Below are 27900 nucleotides of genomic sequence, written 5' to 3' on the forward strand. Positions count from 1 at the left end.
TGGCAAGTGTATTGCTATATGGTGTGGAGTTTGTACAATGATATTGACACAAAAAAGAAATGTTGGGAAATACTCTGAAAGACGATCAATGACATAGAATATGATATTAGTGACAGAGATCACTGGAATCCAGGCAGCAAACCTGAATTGAATTGACTGATGGAAATCAGTACACATGTACTGATAATACTGAGTATTTCAGATTGATGGAAATCAAGGCAAGTGTCTTACCATGTAAAGGGATATTAGCAGGCATATGAATGGTGCTATGAACAAATATGCACAACAGTGTAGTACGTGATACCATATTTTCAAGAACTTTGGTATGATCACGCATAGTGGTGCAGACCAATAGAAACTTGGGTGTCTAGTCTTGCTGTACAGACAAATAGGAATCCATGGTGTACTTGTACTTAAAAGTGGTACCGGCCAATAATAAGCTGTTTAGGCAAACTAGAAGCAGTGCCAGCCAATAGCAAAGCATGCAGGTGGACTTACAAATGTGCAAGCCTTAGCAATACATACAGGTGTACTGTGTACTGCAAAACAAGCTGTGCTTATTAATGTGCAAGCCAATAGCAATACTTACAGGTGTACTGTGTACTGCAAAACAAGCTGTGCTTATTAATACTTTAACAGCAGTGCAGAAAAAGCTATGCTTATAGGCTTATGATGCTGACAAGCCAACAGGTTGTTGTTTGTGCTTTTAATAGTCATACACACCCGCAGCATGCCGTAGAGATGTGCTCGTCTCAGCGTATTAAAGCCAATTGCAAACCATACATTTTTACTAACACTGGAGCAAGCTTCATTACGGAATGTGCACAATGCCAGCTATACAACCTTATGGATAACATGCAGACGCATTAACAATGATGAGAGACAATTACAAGCCACGCAAGCAAGCAAGCAAGCAAGCAAGCCCGTAATGATGCCAGCCTACAGCAAGCTAAACAAGTGTACTACTAGTGCTACTGGCCAATGGTAAGCCTTGGATATACATATATATAAGATAAGTGGAAAAAATTTTAATCTTCATACCACTCACACTGTGGGCATGCTGTGTGTAAACTAGCAAGCCATGAAAGTGAACTGGTTATGGTACAATAAGCAATACAGGTGCATTGAAAGCCGAAATCTTTAAAGCTTCGTGCCTTGGAAGCGCTGGAGGAAACTTTGTAGTTGAAACAACTGTAGCTTTGAGTAATATCGTGCTTTAAATGCAAAGGTATGTTATGATAATTTAGTATTACCTAAAATGAGAAAAATGATCCACTGATAACAAAAGGATTACAATATTTTGAATGGTGAGATTTGGTCCCCGGCAAGAGACATGATTAAGTGCGACTGAAGAGTATTGGGTCACCTGTTCCTTTTGGTCATGATTAACTTTTCCTTGGTCCCATTCGCAACAGTAGATCGAGAATAGACCCATACTCCCTAGGATAATGTTAATTTGTCAAAGGGCTCCCTTTTGCAATACTAGAAAATAGACCCATACTCCCTAGGATGATATTAATTTGTCAAAGGGCTCCCTTCACGATACCAGAGAATAGACCAATGCTCCCTAAGACGATGTTAATTCATCACAGTCCTCCCTTTTGCAATACTAGATAAAAGGCCCATGCTCCCTAGGATAATGTTAATTTGTCAAAGGGCTCATTTTGGACCCAGTGTTCTCCAGTCTCACCAACATTGTTGTAGAAATTTAGTTATAGAGGTACCTTTAATAATGAAATGTCAAGGATGCAGTAAAGGTAGTACAGAAATTGTTCTAGTGATATATACCATCAATGTGAATTACTCCAGTTATAAAACGAATAGAACTTGGTGATTTTAACCGAGGATGTAAAAGACAGCTATTATTGAGTTAAATAGAACATAAATAAGCCATAACTTACACTTTATCAAAGAGATCCAATTAGATTAAATAGACTAAAGCATTCATCTCATCAAGTTTATTTGTATGTAGTTTAACACTACCTTTGACAAGCTATTTTCTTTTCATACTGAACTGATAGAGAATTTTGCGATACAGCAATGCTGCAGGAAATAGCTGAAGTCATACAAAAGTAATAAACCTTAGAAATAGAAAGGCAAAATTTAGAGGGAATTACTGGGTAGATAATACAATTAGCCTTGATTCTTTGATTTGTCAACTAAAAAGAAACTGCACACTCGGGTGAACAGTCATGCGATTTTGTAGTGTATACACTACTGGAAACTTCATTTGTCTAAATTTAGTTATTTTCGTGTCACTGTAGATGATGATTTACCGTGCCTGTATTTAGGACAGTTGCATTTGCATGGACAGGAATGGGTGGCTAATCCATGTTCAAACTGTACATGTTGGAACTCCACAACCACATGTATTAGTATAACATGTGAAATACCCAACTGCAAAGATGCATATATACCCAAGGGAAAATGTTGTCAAGAATGTCCACCAAGTGAGTACTTTTTAAGTGTCTTTTTTTCTTTATTTTTAATCCTTTTTAATCCTTGTCTTTTTTTCTTTTTTGTTTTTTTTCCTTCTTTTTTTAATATTTTTCTCATTATTTTAAGCTTTCATTGTGTATTTTTTGATCTCATTCAATATTCTCATTTTTCAATTATTATTTCTTAAAGCCTATCATTTTGTTTTTTATATTTGTATTTTGAATTTTATGCTTTAAGGAGCAAATTTTTTTGCATCTTTTTAGTATGTTTGTAATATGTTGATATTTTTCATTTTTGCCCCCTTGTGCCAAAGGCACACTAGGGGCCAATGTCATCAATCTGTTGGTCTGTGTGTATATCCGTCTGTCTGTATGTCCATCCTTGGGGGTTCCATGTGCTATAGGGAATATGGACCTGCTGTGGTTGTTTCAAGTGGAGAACTTTAGACCACTGTATGCAGTGAAAGATGACAGGATTCTTTCTTGCAGCAGAACAAAAGGATTTTACAGATGCAGTTTATTAATTAAAAAGAGAAAATTAATCTTGTTTTGACACCGTGTGCTTTTGCTCATTTAATTTTTAGGATTGTTCTTTAGTTATTGATGCATACTGATTTTGTTGCGTTGATTGTATATTTATTAGTCCACGCAGACACAGTCCAGGGGGGACTTATAGATTGGGTACTGTCCTTCCTTCCGTCCGTCCATCCGTCCGTCCGTCCGTCCGTCCGTCTGTCTGTCAGCAGTCGTTTCTCTGTCATCCCTAAGCCAATTTTTGTCAAACTGTGTGCAAGGATAAAGTACTGTGCCATACATATGCACATAAATTTATTTTGCAATACGATCAATATGGCCACTTGGCAGCCATTTTGTTGCGATTTTTTCATGTTTTTGAGCTATAACTCAACTATCCCTGAACCAATTTTGTTCAATGTTGGTACACAGATAAAGTACTATGGCATATATATGCACGTCAATTTATTTAGCGATACGATCCAATATGGCTGCCGGGCGGCCATTTTATTGCGATGTTTTCATGTTTTTGAACCATAACTCAACTATCCCTGAACAGATTTCATTCAAACTTGGAACACAGACATTGTACTGTAGTGTGCATATGCATCACAAGTAATGGTGCGAGCGGGGACTGTGTCATCAGCGATGACTTGTTGAGTCCCATAATGGTCGGAACATCCTCCAGAATTCATTTTTGAATATTGAGACCATGTGTTTGTAACATTTCAGACATAGCCACATCATATGCTGACGGCTGTAATTATTGAAAGCTGCCTTATAGGGGTTTACTCACACAGCATTGCCACATATCTTAAGTTTTAGTTTTCACCATCGCCATCATTTTATGGATACGTGTGTTGTTTTTTAAGTACGGCCGCTGATATTGGGTTGACCGTTGGTGCTGATTAGGTAAGTAATACGATGTAATCATTCATAATTGTTGTGCTTAGTCTTCGTTTGTCTTTATTTATTATTTTTTTTATTGTGTATCATATACAGCCTTATGGTTCACAGTAAAGCTTGAGGACAACTTAGTTATTCAGGAGAAGGTTGGAATGTAGTTAGCAAGCATGTTGGGACAAAAATGCACTATGACAAAATGTTTTCTAAGAATAAAACAATATGGTCTTAAGTGGGCTGGGACAAAATGATAATAGACAATTCATTTATATTGTATTTGAAAAGTACTCTTTATGTGAACTTATGCGCAATTAGACTTCTTTGTTTCTCTCTGGTATTTTAGAAATGATAAAAAGATATTCTATTAAAATGACATGAAACTTACATCAAGGAGCCTTCAACATATTCACAACAGGTATTTAAAAATGTTGTTTTAGGCGTTCATGTAACTATGTTTACGTAGCTATTAATAGTGTTTAGTCCAAGCTCATGCAAATTGGTTGAACTTTCATGAACGTTACAAAGTTGTAAAAATATTGATCATTTCAAGTGATATTGATGTAATGTTTGTTTTCATTTGCAGAAATGGTCTGTTGATGATTTTATCTCTGTACTAGACCCTGTATCCACATATTCAAGCAGCCTTTCTAAGAAATGCATATCTTCATTGACAGTGATGGCATATCATTATATTGAGAATAAGCTCTCACAACCAGTGAACAAAAATTTACACCCTTTGAAAATCCAGCTATTCTCAGGTTTTATCTTGTGTAAGCCATCCAAACTGTCTGGTATATTATCTATTTTCTTAGTTCATGTAGTTTTGTCATCGCGAATGCTGTTTGTAGTTCTGTTTATTTGATGTTGTTCATGAAATAAATGTGTTGTATTACTTATTGATGTTTATGAAATAAATGTCTTTTGTCATTTGATAATGTTTATTAGATGGAGTAAATTATATCCAGCATATGTCGTCCCCAAATATTTCCTTCTGTACCATAAAAATGTGTTCTTGATCCCAATTCTAATTCATGTGAGAAACAATAAGCCAAATCTTTTTTGAGGAATAGGCAATATATTTGTTCTAGTTGTGCCATAATGACATTTTTGTGATGTCTGAAGAAAAAATTTTGGATATTGAAAGAAATCAGCTTTATTACGTTTTGCTGTTTTTCATTAGTTACAACCATATATGACTTGCATAATTATATCAAACTATGGCCTTGAAATTTTGAAAGTCTCACCTTGATTTTTTTATCTATTTATCTTAATTTGCTTAATTTCTGTATACTTACCTTTTTTGACATTTTTGTGAAATAGAACCCAGAACGCACTAAAATCTCTTCCATCACTATGAACAGCAACTGCAATATTTTGGTATTTTGGTGTCAACTTTGAAAGACTTTGCACATTCCAGTTACACATGCCTAAATTTTCGAAATCTGCCATTGATAACACTGAATGTAAGTCCTAAATTGTTTGTTTTCATTAAATCTGCCAGTAAATTTCTATGAAAATGTTTTTCATCCCCCATTCCATAAATGTATGGCAATATGAGCTTGTCGTGAAGGCTGGAAAAAAGATGTCTATATGTATGTGTGTATGTGTGTTTAATTTATGTTTGTTTGTCTATCCACTTTAAAAATCTTGCAAACTGCTGCAGGTGGCACCTTGATATTTAGTTTTATTTGCCATGGCTTGCAGGTGGGATTTGTTCAAATGAATGCACAACTTACAAACACTATCAATAAATGGGCCAATTAAAATGCATAATGGTCAAAATTCATAACCCCAGTGCTGCTGGCCAATCTGCCTTGATATTATTACATGTATTGCTATAGATGCCAGAGTTTAAGTTTCAAATTACCATAAATTTGCATATGTGTTCTTTACTTTTATTTTTATCATTTTTTATAAAAAATTACATAGTTCTCTGAAGGCACAATTAGATGTCTTTATCATTTGACAAAAGGGTTCCTATGGACGACTTCATTGAAATTGGTCAAGATGATGATAAAGTTGCTAAAATATGAATTTTATTGGTCAATATTCTCATATTTGGTTAAAAAAATATTTCCCTTTAACAACTGTTGTTCACATAACTTTCAAATTTATGATATAGGTTCCATGTGATTATATGATATGTCTTTCTCAAAAGATGATGAAATGTGTATATGTAAATCGTTTGGGCCAGTTTCCTACAGCACATCATTTTCTCTTAAACCATTAGGTTAATTTAGTTCATCAATGCTAAAAGATGACAGATTTGACATTTGATTAAATTTAGCAAAATCAAATATGCAAGGCTTGAGGCAAGAGAAATCACCTGTCAGATATCTTGTAAATTCCTTATACCAAACTTTTTCTCGCATCACTTCTGATCAAATAGGAGCAATGGTATTTACACTGTATTTTGCAAATCGTCTTTTTGAGCTTTATTTGATATTTGCCTTACGTCTCATGTTCTCATATGGAATTTTAAGTCAAGACTCTTTTAAAAAAGGGTTTAATCAGCTGTTGTAATTTTGAAGGAAAAATCTACAAAAGAACTGTTTAATGACATACAGATTCGAATGTGAAAACAACCTGGTTTTAATACTTTGGCATAAGTGATATCAAAGCTGTCAGATGTACTTTATTTTAGCCAGTATTTAGATTTTCTTGTAACTGTTATTTGGCTATAGTAATGATAATTCATATAGTTATTTAATGGAAATATCATGTTGGAACTATATCAGCCCATAGCTGTTCCACCCATCATTCGAGTAAATGAACATTGGGTAAGTATGCCACCAGTCCATGTCATGCATGCCACAACTACACTATTTCTATTGCATTGAAGATTCCTTAGAGATATCGTGTTAACATCATGAAGTTAAGCAACCAAATTGTTTTTCCTTAGAGAAATCTATCATGATTGCAACAATGTTTAGCATTTTCAACTGCTAAGAATGATTAATTTTACATGAAAACTTGTTAAACTTAAAACACAAACTTTTCCATCACCATATAAAGCATTTTCAAAAACAGTTCACCCAAGTAATCTTAAATGTTTGTAAATTCTCAAACTGATTACTACTAATACTAGCTTGATGATCATTCTAAAATTTGCTAAGTTTTAATGACCCATAGGTACTGTATGAATGATGATATTTAGTTATTAGTTATTTTTTCAATGCCATAACAACATATTATTTTTAGATGTTGGCTCAACAATGTTAATTCATATTACCAAAAAAATTCTGACAGTTAATTTTCCACCGATGTCCCACAAAAATGGCAGCTGCAACAAGTTTGTTTTGAAGTGTAGGAGTAGCTTTTATCTTTCTCAAATTTAAAAAAAAAAATCAATTGCAGTCCCCTCCAGATCATTTACAGGCAAAATATGACCATCCAACCGTATTATTTGGCAGACTTTGTATTTTTCTCTGTGAACTTCATCATTTAAAATCTGCCATTTGAACACCTGTGGAAGGTACTTTTCGTGCAGCAACTTCTGTTTTCTGGAATTTCCGATATAGAAGAATTGACATTTAAATACAACAGTTATTTTGTTTAAAACCCAAGGAAAATGTATTCTCCCATCAAAATGTTTAAGTATCAGTGCAAATATGTATATATTTATTGACATTTTAAATCGAACTGCCGGGTATATATCAATGGTTGCTGCATCCCAGTTGATAACACTTGTAGATTGAGGTATTCCTTTTAATAAGATACAAGTGAACTGAAATGAATACACTCAATTTGATGAAGTCAAGTAATGATGCTGTCCATTAAAAGACTTGGGCATGTTGTCAGAGAAAGCAAAAAGTTCATGTTATGACTATAATTTAGCATGTGTTTGTGAGTATGTGTGTTATTACATCTGTATATCCAAGTATACTGGCTGCTTCGAGAGAAGAGCACCATTTGTCCAGGCTCTCTCCACAAAAGTTGCTTACAAATAGCATATGGAGAGGCATATATTTTCATATAGTATCCAAATATCTAAGTTAAACACCACACATGGTGTTACATGTGCTGTTGCTGTGGGCTTTTTTGACAGAACGCTCTTAACGGGTCTCTTGTGCCACGGAAAATAACCTGTACATGCACCATTTGTGGACGTCACCAAATTTGTTCCACACCTTTTTGGACGTGTTGCAGTCATTCAATGCTTGACTAGACATTAGCCTTGTCAATGTCGTATCAAATATCTCTGGAAAGACAAGGTTGTTTGCGGAGGATGTTCCTGCCATTTGGGAATGGGAGCTAAGTGCCATCGACGCTATTTTTCATTTTGGGTGTCAGCACAAACTTTGTGGATGGTAAGACTGTTCATTATCAGTGTCATCAATGGGTTTACTACTGTCATCTTTCTATAATTATTATAAAGTATTGTCTCAGGTAATACTAAATTTGTTAGCACAAATAAGCATTTAAGCACACCCGGCAACAGGCTGCCTAGAGATTTTGACCAGTTCACGACATATGTGCACAAGCGATAGCCAGTGCATACATGGAGTGACCTGGTCAAAACTGAGTGGTAGACCATCGCTGGGTGCGAGTTATTGCTATTATATCATAACATTATATTGAATTTCTGGCATGGAACGTCAAAAAGAATTTTTGCTCAAGCCCAGAGCTTGTGCATGTGCCAGCCATGGTATATCACGAATATACCACAGTTCTTTTCACATCTCAACCAATCAAATCCCTCTATTTGCGCCATGAACATACTAGTATGTAATAATATATCATATTGCATTCTGTCTGTTTACAGATGTAGTCATTACTGACATACAAGTTGATATTCCTCCCGATGGTATGACTATCGAAGGTCTGACGGGTAACAAGGTCACCTTTGACGTAACTGCCTTGTATAATGATGTAACGACAGCTGTCACTGGTGAAAACTTGTGGCGACTGAATGTATTTGGCAGTAAAAGTCCAGATGGCTCGAAAGGGAAAAAACATTCCTTGGTCAGAAATGCGTTAAACGAGGAACAGGTTCAAACGCCGGTGACCCTCGGGTCACCATTAACATTTCTCGACGTGATGACGGAGATTGATATGAAGAACTTGTTGTGTGAAGATATCACCCACCTTTGTGTCAAACTGCTCAAAAATCCTAAATCCAAACCCAAATTCGATTTTAAGGCCGACCCACCTGAAGCGACAGCAACCTGTACACCATTGCCGTGTAAAGGTACGTCCTCTTTCTGTTGAAGACTTAAGTTTTGTACTGAATCAAATTTAGAGCCAAAAATTCATCAGACAAAAAAAACTCATATTGGAATATCCATAGTTTCAAACAACATAAGGATGATAGATATACTATGTATATGTGAGACTCTCATCAGATATACAGACCTCCATTTTGAACTATAATTCAATTGTTGATCAGCTCAAAAATTATTTTCAGAATCTAGCACTAACATCTACCTGCCTATGCTTAACCCTTTGAGCGCCAAAGTCAATTTTTGCTGCCTTTATAAAATGTAACCCAAACAATTTTTTTCAGATTTTTTCCAAAATTTTGATCAAAAACTGTGGCTAATGAAATGTAATGTCCAACCAGTCTAAAATTGGCAAAATAATTACCAAAAATTCTTAAAATATTGGTAAAATTTGCACAAAAATTCTGGCGGGAAAAAATTGCAGCGCTCAAAGGGTTAAGTGTCAAGTAATACATGAGAACTTTTCATGCTGCAAAATGTATGATTGCAATGGAGGAAAACTGAAGTACATAGATATATACCTGATGGCAGTGACATTTCAGTTATAACATCATGTAAATTCGAATATTTTCAAATGATTTCTCAGGTGTCATCGTCACAGGCAATGAAGTAAGCGTTCCTGCAGGCACCATGGTACAAGAAAACAATCCACTGAATCCAGTCAGTCTCGGTATTACCTATCAAACTGACCCACAGGGTTCAACAATATTTGGTGAAGATCTTTGGGATCTTGAGCTCTATGCCAACACAAAACCAGACGGAACTGGCGATTCGTTGCCCATTAACAGCCAGGCACTTTCTCCCGACCAACAAGATAAACACATGGGAGGTGGAGTTCCCGGTGAATTTTCACCCATCTCGGCAAATGTTGATCTAACTGGAGTGACTTGTGACAAAGTTCCATACATTTGTATGACACTGTCAAAAGGCTCTAAACCAAGTCGTGAGTTCACACTGACAGGTGATCCAGACGAGGGCGTCTTTACTGGATGTGCATCAATTCCATGCAAACGTAAGTTCAATCACAACCAAAGTATCTTTCTCAATTATACCTGTTTCAAGTTGTTACAGGTAAAATCCACTCTTAGAAATAGCGCTTTCAATAACATTGTGTACCTAAAATACTTAATACTGAAAGTTTGTCATATTTTATCGCTGTGTTTTCTGATATCATTATTGTCAATTTTAATTTCTATAAAATAGTTCTGAGTTTAGAGCCAGCAGGCAGAACCCATACCAAGCATCTGTTTTGTTCGCACAGGTCTTCATAGTCAGGATTCTTTTGGCTCTGTGCGTGGACATTTAAATATGTCTACCTGTTTCTGCTGAGGTTTTAAAGGAACCTACGATTATTACCATAAAACAATTGATAATTTTTATGGTAATGGCCGTAAGCGTGGCATGACAAGTACTGTAGAGTTGATTACGGGATACATAAAGAAATTACACATCTCAGAAATTTGCAATGTACCTAATTAAGATTACCTCTATCTCATGGATACATAAGTATTTGTTTTTCAGTCAGGATGGCTGAATATGAATTCTGCCCTATAGATGTAAATTCACTTGCCTCTAAGGAGGCTAAAATTGTCATGAGAAATTAAGACACATGCTAATATTAGGAGTTTCTTATAATATGGCTTTGGTTTAAGCCGGTATTTGTCAGTATAGTTGGGCCTGTTTTCTCCTCCACAAGATGTTGCAAGTCATGATGGTAAACTATTATTTGTGATATCAAGGTGTTTGTCATTGTCGTATTACGATTGCACTTTCTGGAAAATGTGACAGACATTTTCAATAGTGTGTACTTTCTTCTATCATTCCAGCTAATAAACAGTTGACAGTGACCGACACGGATCTGGATTTGAAAGAGCCAAAAGAAGTAGAAGAAGGGAAACCATCTAATCCTCTCAACTTTGACGTGGATGTCACATCAGATCCAACGAGCTCAGACATCGAAGGCGACGACCTGTGGAAGCTCAAAACACTACTGAGCTCCTCACCGGACGGCAGCACTGACAGAGAGATTCTCTCGGAAGATGTTTTGAATCCAGTAGATAAAGGCAAGGGCTTGCCGTCAGACGACACAATCACATTCCCAGACCTCGAATCCAATGTTGACATGACAAACAAGAAGTGTGATGAAGCAAAGTATTTCTGTGTTGAGTTGAGCAAGGACCCAGCAGCCAATCCGGATTATGAAATGAAAGGAGAGCCTGAGAATTTCATTGACTGTAAACAGCTAGACTGTAAAGAAGGTAAGTTTTTCAATCACCACACATTTTTTCTCACATTTCATAATCATGATAATAATTTTGTAGAATTTGTCTTTACAAAGAAGGGAGGCGTGGTCTTCTCATGGTATTTATAAATTTTATGCTGTCTTTGCAAGATAAAGGAATTCAAGTAAAATTACAAAAAACTATGAATTGCTTGGGGGCAATTATTAAAGCTTGATGCTCAAACATTCTGTTTCCCTAATGGTTAATTTGAAATAATTCATATGGCAACCAAAAGTAGACAAGGTTGTGGATAAACACATTTTGAAATATTTCATGTTCTTGAGACTATCAAAGTATCAGTAAAGAAGCGATGAGAATGTTGGAAAAAAGAACCTCTGAATTTTAACAGTTCCATAACCAAAGAATAATTTCCTCTAATGCTTTTTACATACCTCAATATTATATCAGAGATGAGATCCTTCGCAATTGTCATGTTAGTCTCAAGAATATTGTTGTATGCTTGGAGAAAAAAATATTATTGCATTCAAAACCAGTTTCATCTCATAATGGACATTTGACTATTAAGTATATTTTTCCTGCAGCATGATAGTTAAAGAAATTGTAAATTTTACAAGGTAATTTCTGTATTAACTTTTAATGATACCCTGACAATTGTTATGAAGTCATCTGGAATGTATATATCTCATAAATCTGCAGAGTAGCCTATAAATTTTACTTTCCTCCCATGGTAGACACATCGGTCTTTATTGTTCCTTCAGAAGAGTTGAACTAATCTGCCCTTTCATGGTAAATCTCCTTTTCTTGAGAAGATTTTGTTTATAAAATGGAAGCATGCCCCTTATGATAATGGTCAATTGTAATATGGCTTTTTGAAGCCAGTATTTTGTGAATAATGTAGTTGCTTTTTCTTCACAAAGAGTTTTAATGGTAGAATATTTTGACTTTTATATATTCATCATTGTTATAGTACAAATAGATATTTTAGATGTGAGTCTTTTCAAACAGCACATACTTTATTCTTCAATTCCAGCTGAGAAGGAGTTGACTGTGACCGACACAGATCTGGATTTGAAAGAGCCAAAAGAAGTAGAAGAAGGGAAACCATCTAATCCTCTCAACTTTGACGTGGATGTCACATCAGATCCAACGAGCTCAGACATCGAAGGTGACGACCTGTGGAAGCTCAAAACACTACTGAGCTCCTCACCAGATGGCAGCACTGACAGAGATATTCTCTCGGAAGATGTTTTGAATCCAGTAGATAAAGGCAAGGGCTTGCCGTCAGACGACACAATCACATTCCCAGACCTTGAATCCAATGTCGACATGACAAACAAGAAGTGTGATGAAGCAAAGTATTTCTGTGTTGAGTTGAGCAAGGACCCAGCAGCCAATCCGGATTATGAAATGAAAGGAGAGCCTGAGAATTTCATTGACTGTAAACCCCTAGACTGTAAAGAAGGTAATTTGTCACTCAGTCAATGCTGAGCTTTAATATTACATTCATTTCCTGTCAACTGTCACCCGTCATCATCCAACATCTTTGTGCTTCTTCTCTAAAACCAATGGTCAAAAAAGTCATATTTGAGTCCCATAAGATGACCTAATTTGTATGTATTTCTTTGGCGAAATGTGAATATACAAATCTTTCATGACACGTTTTCTAATGCTTTTGAAGCATAGCTTTATCGATCACTTGTTCTTAGAAATACTACTTTTTCCAACCCTTTTTATACAATATAATTTCATGTAAATTATCTTTGGCATTAAATCTTTGCAACTTTAATATGGTAGAAACATACAAATTGCAAGGGAGAAACAAATGCACAAAAGTCATCGTTCCTGAACAACAGTTTCACTTTTACCAAAAAAAGAATGATTTTTGTTGTAACTGAACATAGACCCAGGCTATGAGTACTACTGTATTTTGCAATACTTCATATTAATTTAGATGGTAATAATCTACTGGTGAAGGTAGCTTGGAGAAAAAATTCAAAAATTTTATATTGAGTTAATAACATTCTCAATTTAACATCATGAAGTTTGAACAATTTGTATTTAAATGATGTATCCATGGTTTTTACATAATTTTAAAATGAGATGCTGTATCTTTTACCATGTCATTCTGAAGAAGTTGTTCATAAATGGTCATTTTTTTGTCTGATTTTCCAGAGGAGAAAAAACCGGTTGATGTGACTGAGACTGATCTTAAAATAGCTGCTGGTGACACTGTCAAAGAAGGCAAGCCATCCAATGTGATTGACTTTGATGTCACCCTCACGACTGATCCGGACGAAGGAGATGCGGAAGGCGATGACATATGGAAAGCAACAACATTCACAAGCACCTCCCCTGATGGTTCGACAGATCGAAATCCGCTCGACGAGCAAGCATTGGCTCCCTACCAAGCCGACACGGATGTGCCCGCTGGAGATTCCACAACTTTTTACAACCTTCAAGCCAACGTGGACATGAGCACATTGAAATGTGATGAAGTTGATTATCTGTGTGTTGAGGTCCACAAGGGAGATTTTGCTTATCCAGACTATGACTTAAAAGGAAGATTAAGTGATTGTGTACCTCTTAAGTGCATTGAAGGTTTGTCCATCTGTAGCCCTGAAACAAGGTCCCCCACTCTGCTCAAATATTCTGAGAATTTTTAACATCCACTCTACTTTACCTGTCAGACATTGAAGATCAAAAGTGCTTTTAATGCATTGGTTGTACTTTCTCAGGTCTGAAAATGGAATCAGTCTCCAGACAACATGAGTTTTCCGTCAAAGATATGCAGTCTGTTGGCATCATCCACTCTGTTCCGGTCCCATGATTACCACTGCCAACATTTAGTTCTTCCAATCACAGCCCTTTGTCCACAATAGCTATTGGCCATTATAGCTCTTCCCTGCTATCGGTACAATATCCTCTTATATTTTACCTGGTTGAGCTATTTTCACTCTTTCGTTCTTCAGCTATTAGCCACTGTGATTTAACGGTACGCCTTCAAAGTATCATCCAGTTTAGCTGTTTTAGTTATTGCTATCACAAGCTACTGTGCACCCTAGCTATTTAGCCAGAACCTGCCTTGTCTTCTTCAGCTTAAGTGCCTCCATCAGACATCTACTTTTTAGCAATTATAGCCAAAGTCTTCGTAAGTTTTAATCCCCTTCAACAGCTTTGGCATATATCTTGGTTAGTGACTGTCCTTTTCAGGTACTGCCCGTCAGCCATTTTTCACCATATGGCTACACTTTACCTGCTGCTGCTGAACCAGACACAGGGGCAGGGGCGAAAATTGTTTACATACTGCTTCTAGTCCCAACTAACTATTTCTGCCGCCACCATGGCTATAAAACCCTGGAAAGCATCTGTCAAATTCTGGCTATCAAGTAAAAGTCCGTCAATGCTCACAACTATCACCATCGCCCACTATGCTGATGACAATCATAAGGTTCAGATACTGGGTCACACGCTCCCCATAGAGATTTTTTCCAGCCTACTCCTCCCAGGACGAGGATTCTTACCTTACTTCAGTGAACTTTGCTGTCGTGAGAACTTCAATTGATATCTTCCAGTTTTCTTTTCGAGGAGAATGTACTACACCTTCACTGCCTTCACTTTTTGCCACACACCATCTTTGAACACATCCCCCACAATCTACACATTCACACAAAAATGTATATCATTCGTGTATTGCTACGTATGTTTGTAATCTGTTATTCGTCTCCATGTCCAAAAATGTCCATGATTATTTCTTGTACTTTACCTCTCTGTTGATTTGTCTCAACTTTTTTCAAAGAATGCCTCATCAATTTGTTTTATGAAACACTGTCCTCATGTAACCGTGTTATTTTGATTTCTTTCCTTTTCTATGAAATCTGCTGCATAGGAGGTGATACGGTAAGTATATCGCTGAAAGTCGTGTGTGGTCCTTCTTTATTTTAACCTTTCTAATGCTCTAAAAGTGTAAACTCTCAAAATAGTCATAAAAGAGTGGTAATTTAAATTTTAATTTTTGTCAGGGCCTTCTTGATTTCACATGGTGTGGTTGTAATAAATCAAAGTGTCTTTGATCTGTAGATTTGCTATAAAGGAACTATTCATTCTGTCCCTCGAGTATTTCTGACTGCATTTGTGTCTTACAAAAGTCACTTTCTTCAACATATTGTTTGGCTGCTTAAAGTTGACACAACTCCTGACGTGAGCTTTAGAATTTGTAATGATGTTTCACTGTATTCTTGAAAAAATAACTTGAGGTGTAAATTTGACATCTGTGTTGAATTGCAGTGTTTAAGTTTTGTATGCAAAAGTGAAACAATGATCAGATCAAGATTTATTTGGGTGTACTAAGCGTCCTACTGTACCTCTCGATACATTTCTAAATGTCCTTATAAACTATGACAAAAATTCATGTGCTCAGTATTGATAGTTTTAACGAGTTGAAATTTTTGGCTAGTGAATTATGTTGGACTTGACTTTTGTATCGTGTGTCTTTTATTTGGTTAGAATTCATTTTTATTATCAGTTTCTCAAGTTATCTTATAATTTCTGGTTTTAACTCTTGTCAATTTTATATGTGTCAACAATCTTTGTTTGTGATGTTTTTTCTTGGGCGTGCACTATGTGATCAATTTAATCCTAGTGTCACAGCACTTGACTCTTTTAAAGACCCTAATCAGATCCTATTCCAGTGTATTAAGGTGGTATGCTCCTTCGACCCTTGGCAGACAGTTTTTCAGATGCTTAAATTTTTACAACAATGTATTCTAGTCTGCGGTTTATGTCAACTCATTCTAGAGCCTGTGGAATGAATGAAATTTTCATGGTCTTTGGTTTTTTGAAAATGAAAAATATTCAACAGATTCTCTACAGAGTTAACTAGAATGCGATTTTCAAATATCCTTCGTTTTAGAGACTCTGTTTCTCAGATCCCAAACTTTGCATTATGGTGCCTGATTTTCGCTATCAATTATTATTAATAGAGATTTGCATAAATTTTACCGGAGGAAAAATTGAGCAAAACTGTAAAATTGTCTGTTTTGAGGCGTGTAATACCTTAATTCCATCTATGTATGTTGAAAAGTCAGATTTCTGAATACAAAAATATTCAAATTCAGTCTGATGTGATTAGTGCTGGTAAATCAGAAATCATGTCAACGTTATTACTTGTGAACATGTTTACGGAAGACATGTCTGTTTACCTTGTCTATCATATATGTATCACAGCCAGTGAAGTAGAAGATGTACACTGCACTTGACTGACCAATTCAAGCATTTTATGCCAACTCTAGGAAACGAATCAAGCTGTGCAACTTATAATTTGTTCTCTCTCACACCGGGTTACTCTGTATTCTGACAGCATAATGGTCAGCGTATTTGATAACAAGCCAATTTTGGTACAGCTTTCTTGCTATACACTCTGCCGAGCTTCCTTCACGCAACACTCACTTGCCGCATAGACGCAGCAGGTTCCCTTGGATCTCCTAGAATTGTCTGTCCTATCTGTATGTGGTATTCCTTGCAAAAATATCCCATAAAAGTCCTACTGAATGAGGGTAAAATTCCCATAGGATGACCGTATGATTTCTATAGGGTTTCTACAGGATTTCTACAGGCTTTCTGCAGGATTTCTGTAGGACAACAGGATGCACATGGAGCTGTGCTATCACTGAAATCCTGCATTCCTGAGTTGTCCTGTGGGATTTCTATGGGATATCTTTGTTAGGGATGTGTAGATGTCTTAGTCTTCTCTGTTGACAAACATTATTGAGCCGCTCCAAATGTTGTGACGCAATTTCACTGCCATGACGCTCATTTCCAATTTTTTCCGTTGATTTCCGTCGGTAGAAAGGAGAAAAGGGAGATCCAGGTGACCCAAATGTAAGTAAAAAAAGTGAATGTGTGTTCCTTGGGACACTGAAAACTAAACAGCTCTTTGCTCCGCATGAAATTTTACTTTGAGAATTTTATTTTTTTAGCTAGCTTAACCTTTCTGTACTCTTCAACCGATGTTATGATTAAACATTTTCTCCAAGGTGTATAATTCAGGCATTAATACATTAATATGCCACTAATAAAATATAAATGATATGATAATCAGTTACTCCAGCGTCAAAAGCAATTCAACTGCAGAAATGCGACTGTGTAACTCTAATGGACAGCAATCTAAGCTCCCAGTCCACTTCTTGACCCCTTTAGGAATTTTACTCGTTCCTCTCCACTTTCAATACATAAATTCCATTCGAACTGCACATTTTTTTGCACTTGGCCAGGTTGATCCCGGCAATGGGCCGTTTGGAGAACCGGGAGCACCAGGAGATCCGGTAAGTTATGGTTCAAGTTTCCCTGATCGGACTATTTGTGCCTTCAACCTAAGACATCATTCAATTTTAGACATCAAATCAAATACCGAAGAGCCTCTTTCATGTAGAAGTGTGGTATTTACAAAATCGTTGAATTGAACTTAAATTAGCAGCTAAATTGTTGTTTTTATAACACACATGCCGGAATAGGAGACTAATTGAATATCACAATTCATTTTGTCTATGTAAATGTTTACCTGTTAAAAATCAGTTGACTGTACTGTTTCTATGGTTATGACAATTTCAAATGACTGCATAGTCATGTCATTAATATGCAGAAATAAATATCTCAAAAGTTATAGCAAGGCTTTGAGAAATTATGCATACCAGAATCACTGAAATGAGTTAAATTTGTGATAACCAATGACGTCATGGAAACCATTAACAACCCAATAAATGTAGAATACACCTCAGGGACAGATATTTAGATTTCCAAACTTTTAAAATTCTTTTCTGATCTACCATTGTGAGGGCTCATTTTTAAGCTCCTCGAGTAAAGTTTCCACTTGTTGTTTTACAAAAATAGAAATTTTCCCAGTAACATGGGGTAGGCAGCCATTTTGAATTTGAAGTGTTGGTAAACATTTGGTCATTTGTTTCTGCAGTGCCATATTTTGCACTCTGACTCCTGATTTTATTTTTGATTACAAAAGGGAAGTGTTTTTAAGTTTTATTACAGCAAGTTTTCGCAAAAATTTAAGTGAGTAATTTCATAATTTCGAGCTGCATGCTAATTACATCTGCGGCTAGGCAAAGACAAAACAGAAAAAAATGTTGTCTTAGTTACTATCTGCAGATGCCAGCAGCATGTACGTGATGCTGCATTCAAGAACATATCAATTGCAATTAGCACTACTCCCACTATAGGTATACTGAGATTAAAGTTTTTCTGTTACAGGGACCGAGAGGACCACCAGGACCTGCAGGTGGTTCAGGACCACCCGGACCAAGGGTATGTACTAGTTATTCCTATCACATTAACCCTTTCTGCACCATGGTTTAGCCCAAACCCATTGTTATCAATGGTAATTGTGGATCTGTTCACAAGGAATTAGGGGTGAACAGGTTAAATGCATAACTAGACACTTTCATGTGTCTGTCAAATAAAAGTATATAAAGATAAAACTTTAGAACGTGCTCCCTAATTTATTGTTTCTACCAAATCGCATCAAGAAGATATATCAAAATCACAAAGTTAATAATAAATTGTTGCGTCATTGGAGAAAATCCTATTTGAAAGTTTTGTATTGGCGGGAGCACTGGAAAATCTGAGTTTTTTTGCAATTGTAGCAGTAATAATGAATGTGAAAACACATGGTTGAGATATATTAACATTTTGTATATCAGCTGTTTGTGTTTGTGAATTTGATCAAACTCTCAACATTTAACATCATTAACAAAGGCAAATTTCATGTGTACCATTTTTTTCAAATAAGTCAAGATCAGTGCAGTTTGTCTTTTTATACATCAATAAATAATGAACTCTGATGCAGTTGAATTGCATTCTTTTAATTTTATAAGTATTCCTCAACTTGTGTTTTGCATTTATTTAAAAAAAATGTTATCATCAAAGAAAGTTATGGAATACATATCTCTTGTCCATACCATACATGAGCAGTGGATATCTGACTATCGTGCATTGTGAATGCTTCATTTGTTTATCCGAAGAAGCATTGTTTTATTGAAACTGTCGATTGTATTCTCACACTGGTTTGTATCGCCAATAGGGTGACCAAGGTAACCCAGGAAGAGATGGACGACCAGGACCGCCCGGAGCTCCCGGCCCACCAGGTGCTGCTGGCGTAAGTGTAGAGAAAAGATACATATTTTAAGCCTAATCTATGTATTATACATACCTGATAGCAAATTTTTTGAAACTGACATATGATACCATTGTATATTAAAGAAAGGCAAACGCGAACTCAGAAAGCATTGGTATAATGGTTTTAAGTCGTGATGCTGTGCAAAAGATTATTTTCCTGTCATGTTTTAAAAGACTTCCCAAGTTGAATAGTTCCTGGTATAAGGCATGTGTTACCATAGATGAATAACATTTACACACGTGATATACAAAATATCAGGATGGTAATATGATACGAGAGATTGAAGCCTTATAATACTGACAGTAATGTTTAATACCAGCGTACTGGCATGAGATGATATGTCACTCCAAAACTGAGAAGGAACATTGAAATAATTCAGACAAGTTTGAAACCATAGGTATATCAGTGTTAAGGACAGTAGCTTTGTACTACAAGTTTACTTCTTTGAAATTTTCTGGTTGAGTCTCGCAGGGGAAAGTGCTCCTTTTAAAATTATGTGATGTTCCTACAGCCTCAACGCGTCAAGATTTTTGAAAATGTGGTTTTCCCACGTGTTTAATGTATTTCCTTACAGATTTCATCCGGAGGAGATGCATCTGGAGGCGAGAAAGGCCCAGGATTCGGACAAATTGCACAACCAGTTGCTATGATGCCAGTGAGTTATATGTGGCGACAGAGTTTATGAACATCTTATTTATTTATTTACTTACTTATTTATTTGTTTATTTATTTATTTATTTATTTAGAGAAATTTTTCATCAAGCATAATGGGTATTAGTGATTGCATTGAAAAGAAAGACAGTCATTTGTAGTTACTCTTATTGAAATAATATCATTGTCAGAATGAGAAATGAAGTCAAAGTTCGACAAGGTGGATGTCTGATTTTTGTATGTTTTTTGTGGGAAAAACACTTTTTATTATGTTTATTATTGACACACACATGCCATGATAATTTTCTTACAAATAATTGAATTTTTACCAGTTTTCTCGTACCAAGATTCTTTCACCATAATATCTGCTTGAATCCTTTAATTTTTTTCCCTGTGCCTTATGGATGATTTCATTTCACAATCTTTCACAAGTGTAGCGAGGACTAAAGCTCTAAAGTTTACGTGAAACTTCTTCAATATTAGATAGCCTATTGCAGTAATCTTGACCTGGAGATTTTAAATTCATCTATGTTTAATTTTGCAGGGTCCTCCTGGCCCACGCGGTTCCAATGGCCCACCAGGCCCAAGAGTAAGTAGCCATCCAGTGTAGCATTGCCTTGGGATGGTTTTCTGGATTTTAAAACAGTGTTGTGGTCTGCTCTGTGTGTGTGGAGTAAATGACGTTTTCACTTCATTGTTTTTAATGAACATTGAAAATCTGGCTTTATTTGGCGTTAATACAGAGCATAGGAGCACCCATGTAGAATTTCAAATGTCCGTAAATTTTAGTCTTTTTGTTTGGCTAATCCCAAAAGTTGTCTTGTGAACTCTGATTATGAACGAGAATGGTTTAAAATTTCCTTGAGATCAACGAATGGATTACCTGAAGTAAACATGATGTTATGTAAAACCTGTCGAATGTTACAATATCCATTTCAAAATTCACCCAGCTTTCATTTTGAAACACGCATCTTTCAAAAATATCTGTTGTGCATTGAGTCTGATATTTGGAAAAGCGTTGGACAGTTAGATTCTTTGAAAAAATTTGGAAGAGCACAATTTCGTTTTTGGTCAAATTGTTTTTGCCATGAATGACCAAACAGAATATAATGAATGCCATTCAGATCAGCATGGAATCCCTTTGACAACAAGTTTTCGTTTTTCTATAGATGTAAAAGAATACAGTTTTAGAAGAGTGTCAATTTTTGAAGTGTGTTATTTTCATAATATTCAATTTTGCTTTTGCAAATATGAAATATACTGACTTTTCATTCTTTTGATTTGTATAGGGTTCACAGGGATTTTCTGGGCCACCAGGCGAACCGGGAGAAATGGGTCCACCAGTAAGTCTCGTCATTGCCTTAGATAAATTATGTATGACTTGTTATCATCAATGATATGTTTATAACTTAGAGGAAACATGAGAGGTGAAATACACGTCTTTCAAAATATTTATTTTACATGCAGTAACCATCAACTATGCACTTTACACATTTAGACTCTGCGTTGCCAAGCTTAGTGGGTCTTTAAACAAGCTTTTGGTAGTGAGTAAAAAGGAAACTTGCCACCGACATACAAAACAAAAATTGAGACAAAATTCATCAAAAGTTATAGCTACGGATCCTTTGATATTGACAAGTGAATTCTTGTCGTGACGAAAATTTAGCCATCAACAAGACCATGGGACAAGTTGAACAACAACGGCATTTTGACATTGTTTGTATGAGTTATTGTTTTTATTTTTTTTGTTTTTATGAGTGAAACAAGAAATTTTCCTTACAAACAGAAATACTGATAAGTACATCAAAAGTGATGCAGCGGAACACATTGTACAATATCTTGATACTAACTGTGATGTTTTCAATGGCAGGGTCTGATGGGTCCTCGCGGTGCACAAGGTGCTCAGGGTGAATCGGGAGAAGAAGTAAGTAAATTATTATTTCCTTTTCACCCTTTTCCTGAGTCCACACTCACTGCAGAAAACATTAGTTGGCCCAGATGATCTAAGTGAAAACAGTTCAAGTAAAGTGCACCCTAGGACAAAGCTTAAAAGATTTGTAAAACACTCTATTTAAAACCTGTGCCTGCCTACTTCTGGTGTAGGTTCACATAGCAGACTGTATTTCCATTGAATTATTTTCTCTCAGAGTTAACATAGAGTCTAGTAGTCATTTTGAATTTCAAACATCAATAAACTTGAGGTAAATATTTTTTTAAATCTAAAAATTTGCTGGACAATCAAAGATTTTTATTATTGACTATGCAACGGATTAGCTTAAAGCAAGTCCTGTGTTACAGTGAAAACTATTTCAATGTTTACTTGAACCATTTAATATTCAATTAATTGTGATATTTTTCCTCTCGAGTATTTTATATTGTTAGCGTCAGTTTGAGAAAGCACCTCTATTGCCTGCCCCCTTTCACATTTCAGAAACAAGCAAATTAGGCAACTTTTTGTGATGAATTTTAGAGTTGGTTGCATTTACCATCCAAAATTAAAGATCATTTTATAGGTATTGAGCGTACACTATATTCCTTGCTTTGATGCACTGAAGAATCTTATTCTTTGACTTCAAAAAAGTATTGTGTATTATATGTCTTAACCCAATTGGGTCAGATATAATGTAGTAAAAGTACACTGCAGGCTTTAAACAATTTCATCATCATTTTCATCAACTTTGAACAAGCTTGTGGGCTCATTATGAAGAAACTCTGCAAGTTTGTACAAACTTGATGCATAATGCGCTGTTCGTGTCTCTTGCGGCAGAATCGACAGAATCTGAAACATGTTGTCAACTATCTGTCAAGCATGCGACTTTTTCATCAGAGCATACTTGTATAGGATCAGTCATTTTCGCGTTTGGACTGTATCTGTTGAATGTAGGTTAAGATTTTCTGTTACAACATTCTGGTATCAATGAACAGTGTGCTGGAAATGATGTTAACATACAATTTGTTTTTCCTACGTCAGGGAGAACGTGGTGAAGATGGTAGACCAGGACCACCAGGTCCTGTAGGTCCTCAGGGTCAACGCGGGTCATCTGGTATGCCTGGACTGCCAGGTCCAAAGGGACATAGGGTGAGCTTCTCAGAATTGTTATACATAGGTTTGACTAGGCCCTAACCCTTTGTGTGCTGTAATATTTTCCCACCAAAAATTTTAGTGCAACATTTTACCAATTTTTTTTAATGAATTTTTCTGTAAATTTTTTTGATAATTTTGGACCAAAAGGATATCAAATTTCATTGGCTGAAGTTTTTTATCAAAATTTTGTCAAAAACCTGAAAAAAAATTGACTTTGGTATATTTTATAAAGGCGATAACAATTGACTTTGGCGCTCAAAGGGTTAATTCTACAGGCAAAATGAAAATGCTATGGTGCAAATTTAAATAGATTTGAAAAATACAAATATGGAAAATATTGTGTACTTGTGTCATTTTTTTTCTCAAATCCATATTCAAGCTTAATGTTAGATTGGTGTTATATCACTGCATTATAGTATGAAGTTTACATTCAGGACAGAAAAATCCTAGTCTATGAAAGACTGGTTAATGCACACCCTTCAAACAGTTTGTTTATCTAGACTGTGGAATGCGTGAAACAGCGTTACTTTCACACTATTTGCTCAGATTAAAATGTCATGAACTGTTAAGTATACATGTATGTGCCAGTTGTATGTTTACCATTGATTGACAATTTTTGATCGTTTGATTTTAAAAGGGCTGGAACGGTAATGATGGAAAACCAGGTGATCCAGGTGCACAGGGAGAAAGGGTGAGTGGGCCACACTTCGCACAACAGACTTAACCTGGAGTTCGAATAACCATGGTGAAAGCGTACACTAAATGGGCACAGAAATATGTGTCTTTCCATACGCACATGTGCTTGTTTGTACCATCATTGAGTGACCTCAAGGGCATACTGAGTCCATTTACAGAGTAGAACCACCGCGAGAATTTGATAATGTGATGAGTGTCAGACGTCAGAACTAGTACAGACCGGGAGAATCCAACATTTCAATTCAAGATTATAATCCTCATATGAAGCAAAGTCACTGAGACAATAGTGCTAGTTTTTATAAAGTCACCAGTGCAAGAACCCAGAAAGCTTAAAACTCTAATTAATCCTCATGCTCAAAGAAACTGATAAAAAGATGAACAACAGTGATGTAGATGAACCATTGCTGTAACAGTGTTTGAAAACTACTGATGGAATTCTGCTATATTTACTTTGAGTTAGACTAAATCTTCAATTTTAATCTGGCTTTGATTTCAGGGAGACCCAGGTCCAGCAGGTCAGAATGGAATTCCAGGACAGCCCGTAAGTATTCTTTACTTTTAAAATGAATTATTATCAAAAGAGTTTCGCGATTAACTTGCTCTTTTACTATTGCACATTGCAGAATGCTAAAATATTCTGATCCAATACGTTCTTTTGTTCTTTTTTGGTGGGGTGGGGGTGATTAACCCTTTGAATACTGTAAATTTTCCCAACTAAATTTAAGTGCATGCAACATTTTGCCAATTTTTATGAATTTTTCTGCAATGATTGTGATAATTTTAGACCAAAGGGACCTCAATTTTCATCAGCTACAATTTTATCAAATTTGGAAAAATCTTAAGACAAAGTGTCAGGATCCAAGAAAAATTGTCTTAGTTCCATTTTATAGTGGCGATAAAAATTTTTGCCACTCAAAGGAATAAAATTCAAAGTTGAGTTGAGGGAACACATCCTATTTATTCACTGCAGTGAGAGGAAAATAGATGAATGACACTGAACTCAAGCTAAATCTGTTGTCCTTGTCATGGTTACGTTTAAGTACCAAGGATACAGGGTATTGAAATGTCTCAGGAACTCTACATGAAGTTTGCTCTAATACTGTTATAGTAGACTGTGCCTGGGAGACAGATATTCAGACTCCCAAACTTTTACAATACTTCTTTGACCTACCACTTTTGGGGGCTCATTTCGAAGTTCATGGAGTAAATACAGTTTTCATCAGGTTAGTTTTACTTCCATAGAGATAACACAGGGATAGTTTTGGATAATTTGTTTCTCTTGTACTAAAATTTGCAAGATTGTCCCTGATTTTTATTCGTGATTTTGAAAGATGAAAACTTGCATGAGGCAAATTTTTGAGCAAAAGTGTAAGTCGTTCATTTTTCGAGGTGCGAACTTTCTTAAATATGTGCCTGAGGCGTTATGCTCTTGATCCAACAATGGAACTATAACTATTAAGTGGATTTAAGATAAAGTGATAATGACAGAAGTCATACATGTTTTTTTTGTGTGATTCAGGGATCACGAGGTTTGCCAGGTGAACGAGGAAACTCAGGAAGCAATGGAGAACCAGTAAGTCACTTTGTTTAACCCTTTCACCGCCATGGTTTGGACAAAATCCAGTACATCAGTGGTGATTGTGGACCTGTTACAAAAGGTGCCTCACAACAACCTCACACTTTTTGTTCCTCCAAGTCAACATAGAGGGCAGCATTACAAAAATAGCACAGTAATAATAGTTGTATAAAAATAACCAACTTTCGTGTGAAGTCTAGTAACAGTCTTGCCTGGGCAGTCTCTATTAAAAGTTGGATTTGATCTCCAAATTATGTTTGTTGCAAAAAGTTTTTTCCATTTCTGGTGATATATGCAACTCTCCAAAAGATTTTGTTTTGTCTGTGAAATGTTCTGTTGCAAATTGTTGAAGTCAGAATCCATAACAGAATACATTTCCACAGCCAACCCTTACTCAAGTCTTTGATTTGAGTGTCAGTGAGTCACTTTTGTATAAGTCTCAATCCAACCAAGATCTGTTTCTGTGTCTCATTGTCGTCGTATAGTTGTTTGTAAGTCGTGGATGATGAGTCATGTGATTACACGTAAAATGATTGTGCTATTTTTCTTTCCCAGGGTTCCAGAGGAGCAGATGGTCCACCAGGCCCTTCAGGTCAACCTGTGAGTATTCCTTTATGCTGTCATTGAAATAATCTGCTGGCAGACCGATCAGTGGAAAAGGGATATAAATAATTATCTAATTTTCTCGGTCAAAGTGAAATTTTCATATTTTAAGTATCACTTAAAAAGCCTGTTCGTAATTTAGAAATTTTAAAACACTAATATAATATGAAGGGCAGTGTTTAAAATTTCTCCACACTTGCAAAAGTTACATTGTTTTTTCAGTTTTTTTTGCTCATTTTCTGCAAAAGATTTGCCATCTGGCCTGGTATAAATGAGCCCATCATCTTTTTTTCTGATTTTATACCATTAAAACTTTTTTCTAAACATTGTACCGAATTTCATGTCATGAGCACAGCAGTGTATACCTGTTGGAGAAATATAGATGCAACTTGTCATATGTATGAAAATTGAAGATTCAAGTCTGTATATCTGTGAACTTATTTTCCAATTGCAGGGTATCTTCAAAACCATGAAATCATTGCCAATTTTGTTATGGTACCTTTGCAATTATTCTATTTTAGATGCTAAGTATTTGATGTTTTTCGTCAGTCAAATAAACTTCATCTATGAAACACTTATCATTGGTATTCACTTTTGGTGAGTTTTAAAATTTGTTTCATCGCTTTTCCAGGGAGCACCAGGTCCATCTGGACAACCAGGATTTCCGGGAGGCCCAGGATCAAAGGGAGAATCTGGAAAACCAGGCAGCTCCGGACCAAGTGGTCCACAAGGAGCAAGAGGAGAAGCAGGTCCAGTTGGTCCCTCTGGTCCCCCAGGTCAAAGAGTAAGCAACTCCCGTTTAAAACAATACACATGTACCCTCCAGTATATAGCATTCAAGGAACATATTTCATCCCCAGGATACATTTACCGGTATAATAATTTATGCAGGAGACAGTTCCTCATCCATTGTTAAGTTAATTCATGAGAGAGGCATCAAACATGTGTGATAGAGAATAGACTGATAGAGAATTGACTAAGAAGGGGGGACGTGGAGAGCGCCCTCAAGCGACAGATCTTTCAGTCTACATAGGGAATTAAGTGTTTCTTTTGTTTTTCATCAAACTACTGAGAGCAGGTTTGAATAGGAAGAGTAAATAAAGAGCATTTTCCCATAAAAGTATCTTTAAAAAAGTACATTGCATGTGAATTCTAGATTTATGCAACAATTTAGAGTGCCTGTTATGATCATATCGGTCACAGTGCTGTAAGTCAATACAATTTTACCCAGTGTGATAAATAAATTACTTACCATCTTCTCATCATTTAGGGCTCACCTGGTGCAAATGGTGTCCCTGGAAGCAAAGGAGAAAGCGTAAGTATGATGAATACATCCATCCATTAAATCTAAAATTGCATGGTTCTCATTCAAGAAGGAATGTGTGCATCATTTGATTTGTTTTCCATTTAAAAAAAAAACAATCTGTGAATTTTGGATTGGATTTAAACTTCACAATGTACAGCTCCCATCATCTAGTGAAAACGTGTGCAGTCAAAAACGTCATCAACAATTGTGCAACTTAATGTAGAGCATTTAAACAGAAAAGACACAAATTGGGAGAAAAAATTGACTTCATGTGTCCATTTCATGAATTCATGACAAATTATTCTTTGCTTTAACAGGGATCCTCAGGAATGCCCGGTACACCAGGTTTTCAAGGTCCTCCTGGTCCACCCGTGAGTAGCAAACAGTATCACTCCTACCTTGATTCCCCCTGACTTCCTAAATCTATCAGACACTGTTTTTGTACTTCCGTGCAGTCAGCAAGGATATTTTCAAGTTTTGAA

The 27900-nt window shown here is 36.0% G+C and overlaps 2 protein-coding genes across 4 annotated transcripts in view; both read left to right on the forward strand.

Annotated features, from left to right (window-relative positions):
- Positions 1 to 15353, forward strand: part of LOC139117038 (uncharacterized) — a 31140-nt gene extending 15787 nt beyond the window's left edge. The window contains exons 2-8 of one of the 3 annotated variants that reach the window (XM_070679848.1): positions 2265 to 2450; positions 8620 to 9045; positions 9663 to 10088; positions 10903 to 11334; positions 12350 to 12781; positions 13492 to 13917; positions 15206 to 15353. In XM_070679848.1, coding sequence (XP_070535949.1) covers positions 2265 to 2450; positions 8620 to 9045; positions 9663 to 10088; positions 10903 to 11334; positions 12350 to 12781; positions 13492 to 13917; positions 15206 to 15261 — 2384 coding nt within the window. In that variant the 3' untranslated portion in view covers positions 15262 to 15353. Of the gene's footprint in view, positions 1 to 2264; positions 2451 to 8619; positions 9046 to 9662; positions 10089 to 10902; positions 11335 to 12349; positions 12782 to 13491; positions 14120 to 15205 lie in introns of those variants that run through there. The other 2 variants (XM_070679850.1, XM_070679849.1) reach the window with 2 other exon arrangements.
- A 1687-nt stretch (positions 15354 to 17040) lies between these two features.
- LOC139117036 (collagen alpha-1(I) chain-like) overlaps positions 17041 to 27900 on the forward strand; it is a 42452-nt gene continuing 31592 nt past the window's right edge. The window contains exons 1-16 of the mRNA XM_070679847.1: positions 17041 to 17196; positions 17589 to 17639; positions 18577 to 18630; positions 19406 to 19480; positions 20076 to 20156; positions 20697 to 20741; positions 21442 to 21495; positions 22023 to 22076; positions 23124 to 23231; positions 23875 to 23928; positions 24430 to 24474; positions 25453 to 25506; positions 26065 to 26109; positions 26744 to 26896; positions 27383 to 27427; positions 27736 to 27789. Of these exons, the coding sequence (XP_070535948.1) occupies positions 20148 to 20156; positions 20697 to 20741; positions 21442 to 21495; positions 22023 to 22076; positions 23124 to 23231; positions 23875 to 23928; positions 24430 to 24474; positions 25453 to 25506; positions 26065 to 26109; positions 26744 to 26896; positions 27383 to 27427; positions 27736 to 27789 (720 nt within the window). The 5' untranslated portion in view covers positions 17041 to 17196; positions 17589 to 17639; positions 18577 to 18630; positions 19406 to 19480; positions 20076 to 20147. The remainder of the gene's footprint in view (positions 17197 to 17588; positions 17640 to 18576; positions 18631 to 19405; positions 19481 to 20075; positions 20157 to 20696; positions 20742 to 21441; positions 21496 to 22022; positions 22077 to 23123; positions 23232 to 23874; positions 23929 to 24429; positions 24475 to 25452; positions 25507 to 26064; positions 26110 to 26743; positions 26897 to 27382; positions 27428 to 27735; positions 27790 to 27900) is intronic.

The sequence above is a fragment of the Ptychodera flava genome, chromosome 18 (assembly GCF_041260155.1).
Source record: "Ptychodera flava strain L36383 chromosome 18, AS_Pfla_20210202, whole genome shotgun sequence".
Classification (NCBI taxonomy): Eukaryota; Metazoa; Hemichordata; class Enteropneusta; family Ptychoderidae; genus Ptychodera; species Ptychodera flava.